This window comes from Haliaeetus leucocephalus, unplaced genomic scaffold (assembly GCF_000737465.1).
Source record: "Haliaeetus leucocephalus isolate CR32 unplaced genomic scaffold, Haliaeetus_leucocephalus-4.0 Scaffold1, whole genome shotgun sequence".
Classification (NCBI taxonomy): Eukaryota; Metazoa; Chordata; class Aves; order Accipitriformes; family Accipitridae; genus Haliaeetus; species Haliaeetus leucocephalus.
In genome coordinates, this window is record NW_010972437.1 from 17,697,287 (window position 1) to 17,700,497 (window position 3,211).

The window sequence follows — 3,211 nt, forward strand, 5'->3', positions numbered from 1 at the left end:
GGGGCTGCCCCCGGGGGGTGGGGACCAGGGGGACATGACATGGCCGCTGTCACCAGCTCACGTCTCACCCCGTTTCGTCCCCAGGAGACGCTTCCCCTGGAACATCATCCTGCTGACCATCTTCGTGAGTGGGCTGGGGCTGGCGGGGGGGGCCTAGTGGTGCCCCCATGGCACCCCAGCTCCCCAGGCGGGCTGGGAGGGATAGGGGGAGGTGTGGGCAGGCGGGGGGCAGCCAGGAACTGCTGCCCCCCATGGTGCTGCTTGCCCTGCTGAGCCCACCTTTCTCCTCTCCCACAGACACTGGCCATGGGGCTGATGACAGGGACAATCGCCAGGTACGCCCCAGGGACCCCATGGTGACAGGAGCTGGGGTCCCCCCTGTCCCCCACCGTGCGGCCGGCTCAAGTGAGAGGCTGCTGGGAGCCAGGGGACACCCCGGTCCCCTGGGCTCAGGGACAGTGGGGTCCCTGCCTGGGATCAGGGCTGTGGGGGGTCACCAACACCCCCTAGCCAGGGGGATGCCGAAGCATGGGGTGACTCTGGTGTCCCCTCCATCTGCAGCATGTATCGGACCAATGCCGTCCTGATCGCCATGCTCATCACCGCCATCGTGGCCATCATTGTCACCATCTTCTGCTTCCAGACCAAGGCAAGGAGGGGGATGTGACCTGCCCTGCCCTGGGGGGGGAGTCAGGCTCAGGGAGCTGGGTGGTGGGGACACCCCAAGCTCTCCGGTGACATATGAGTTTCCCCCCTGGCAGGTTGATTTTACGTCGTGTCCGGGGCTCTTCTGCGTGCTAGGCATTGTGGTCATGGTGACCGGGATTGTCACTGCCATCGTCCTTTCCTTCAAATATGTGAGTGGGGGGGGGACAGAGGGGCTGTGGGTGTCCCCGGGGCTGGTACGGGTAGGGGGGGGTTTGGGTGGTCCCCCTTTGCCAGGAAGCAGGGTGTGGTGCGGGCCACGGCAGAGGCAGCTTGCCCCCAGGGAGAGGGTGCGTCAGCATCAGCAGCATCAGCGGCATCATCTCCTCAGGAGCCAGGTGCGGGCAGGACCTGCCCTGCCTTGCCCACTGCCTGCCAGCATCCTGGCTCACCCTGCCCTTGTCCCCTTCCCTGCGCAGGTCCCCTGGCTCCATATGCTGTACGCGGCCATCGGCGCCATCGCCTTCACCCTGGTGAGTTGACGGCTGGGGTGGGCAGAGGGTGTCATGCAGGGACCGAGGAGGGGGGAACCCTGCATCAGTCCCTGCCTGACACCCTCTGCCCCACCAGTTCCTTGCCTATGACACCCAACTTGTGCTGGGGAACAGGAAGAACACACTGAGCCCCGAGGAGTATGTCTACGGTGCCCTCACCATCTACACCGACATTGTCTACATCTTCACCTTCATCCTGCAGATCGTGGGCCGGGATTAGCCCCGGGACCCCTCCTGTCCCCCCGCCGCTGCCCCTCACCTCCTCCTCTGTCCTCTGTACAGGATACAGCCGCTTACCGTGACTCCTAACGCTTCAGCATCCCTACCCATAGGCTCCTAAGGAAAGGGCTTCCCTTGATCACTGCCCCCCCAAGCCTCCAAGGGTGGTGGGGAGGACCGGCTGCCAGTGTTTAGGCAGTGCCCAGCATTGGCACCGCTTGCTGAGGCCGTGCCTGTGGTGCTGGGTGGGCAGTGGAGCGCCACAGTCCTGCCTGGGCCCAGGGAGCTGGCAGCAGCTGCTGGGATCGCGTTGGGATTTTTTTGGCAGAGCCTGGTTGGTGTTACTCACGTGGTGCCTTAAACGCGGCTCCGGCCGTGCCCCCCTCCCCAAGCTGCAGTGGTGCCCGGTGCGGGCAGGGGGCAGCTGGGACTGGTGGCAGAGCTCACGTTGCAGAGGCCCGGCAGCCACGGATGTGGGCAAAGTTGCACTTGCTAAATAAAACACTTCAATTTTCCAGACGGTTCCCAGACTTACTGGTGTGGCTACTCCCCTGAAAAACCTGTGGGCGGCCTCAGCGGGGGCTGTGGCCTGGGGCAGCACAAACACTGCTTTGGGGCGGAAAAACCAAGGTTGAGCGGCTCCAGGCTGGGCCTCCCTCACCTGCCTGTACCTCTCCACCCTTGTGGGCAGAAGCTCGGCTGCAAAGCAGCTGCCCCCACCCCCTCCCACCGCTGTGGGGGCAGGCAGAGCCTGGGGCTGAGCACTGAGGGAGAGACCGCAGTGGCAGCAAGCTGTTCCACTCACCAGGGGTGACGTTTATTTGTCCCCATCCAGCCCCATGACCACCCCACAGGCTGGACAGGGAGAGCAGGCGTCAGTGCCATGTGTCCCACGGGGCTGGCATCCCCTCGGCCAGTCCCTTCCAGGTGCTGCACTGCTAGGCTGGGGGTGGGGAGCAGCCTGGCTATGCCCCCCTGGCCACCCTTGTGTATCGCTCCGACTCGTACTCGCCCTGGTTGGCTTCCATCATCTTTCGGCGGATTTTGAGCTGCTCCAGACGGTTTTTATCAACTTCCCGCTTGGCCAGGAGGAAGAGGATGATGCCGGAGGGCAATCCAATGGCCCTGCAGGACAGCCGGTGGGCAGGAGATGGAGAGAGCCGGTGGGGAACCAAGGGCCCTGTGCCACCCTTGGGCAGCACAGACACCCCCCGGGACCCTCCGTCCCATGCCAGGCCCCACGGAGCAGCGGAACCTGCGGGTGCCGAGCCTTTCCCGCCGCCCCGGCCACTCACCAGGCCACCCCCACCGGCTTCATCGGGTTCTTGCCCTTCTTGCGTGTGGGGATGTACTCCACTCCCTCGGGGAGCCCCCCGCTGCCAGGCTCCGGGCTGGCCCGTGGCCCCGCCGGCTGGCGGCAGCTCTGCCCGAGGAGCCGTGTGCCCGGGGGGGCCGGCCGGGTCCAGGGCCTGGCAGGACCTGCTGCCGGCCCTGCTGCTGCCAGCAGCCCTGCGGGGAGAGAGGTGTTAGAGAGGGGCAGTGGTGGTGGGGGGGGCCCAGCCCGAGCTGCCTGAGGCTCCTGCCCTTGACCCTTGCCCTTACCCTTACCCTTGCCCCTGCCCCTGTCCCGGCGGCAGAGGGGGCTCGAGGGCGGGGCCTGAGCCAAGCAGGGCGTGGCCACGACTGAGGGGGCGTGTTCAAGCGCGCTAGGGGCGGGGCTCTAAGACCTCTCCTCAGCCGGGCGGGGCGGGGCCGAGGCCCTGCGGGCCGGGCCTGGGGGCGTCTCTGGGAGA

At 66.3% G+C, this 3,211-nt stretch overlaps 1 protein-coding gene across 1 annotated transcript; it reads left to right on the top strand.

Annotated features, from left to right (window-relative positions):
• The first annotated feature begins 6 nt into the window (after positions 1–6).
• On the top strand, positions 7–1,915 carry TMBIM1 (transmembrane BAX inhibitor motif containing 1). The gene is made up of 6 exons (XM_010568276.1): positions 7–124; positions 298–335; positions 562–649; positions 762–857; positions 1,125–1,178; positions 1,276–1,915. The coding sequence occupies exons 1-6, from the start codon at positions 35–37 to the stop codon at positions 1,417–1,419; spliced, it is 510 nt and encodes a 169-aa protein (XP_010566578.1). The 5' UTR covers positions 7–34; the 3' UTR covers positions 1,420–1,915.
• Positions 1,916–3,211: the final 1,296 nt, after the last annotated feature.

Excerpts from the sequence above, each read along its gene's own strand:
- TMBIM1 (XM_010568276.1), top strand. The coding sequence starts at position 35 with ATGACATGGCCGCTGTCACCAGCTCACGTCTCACCCCGTTTCGTCCCC. Across the intron at positions 650-761 it reads TCTTCTGCTTCCAGACCAAG|GTTGATTTTACGTCGTGTCC; the intron begins GCAAGGAGGGGG and ends CCCCCCTGGCAG. Across the intron at positions 1,179-1,275 it reads GCGCCATCGCCTTCACCCTG|TTCCTTGCCTATGACACCCA; the intron begins GTGAGTTGACGG and ends CTGCCCCACCAG.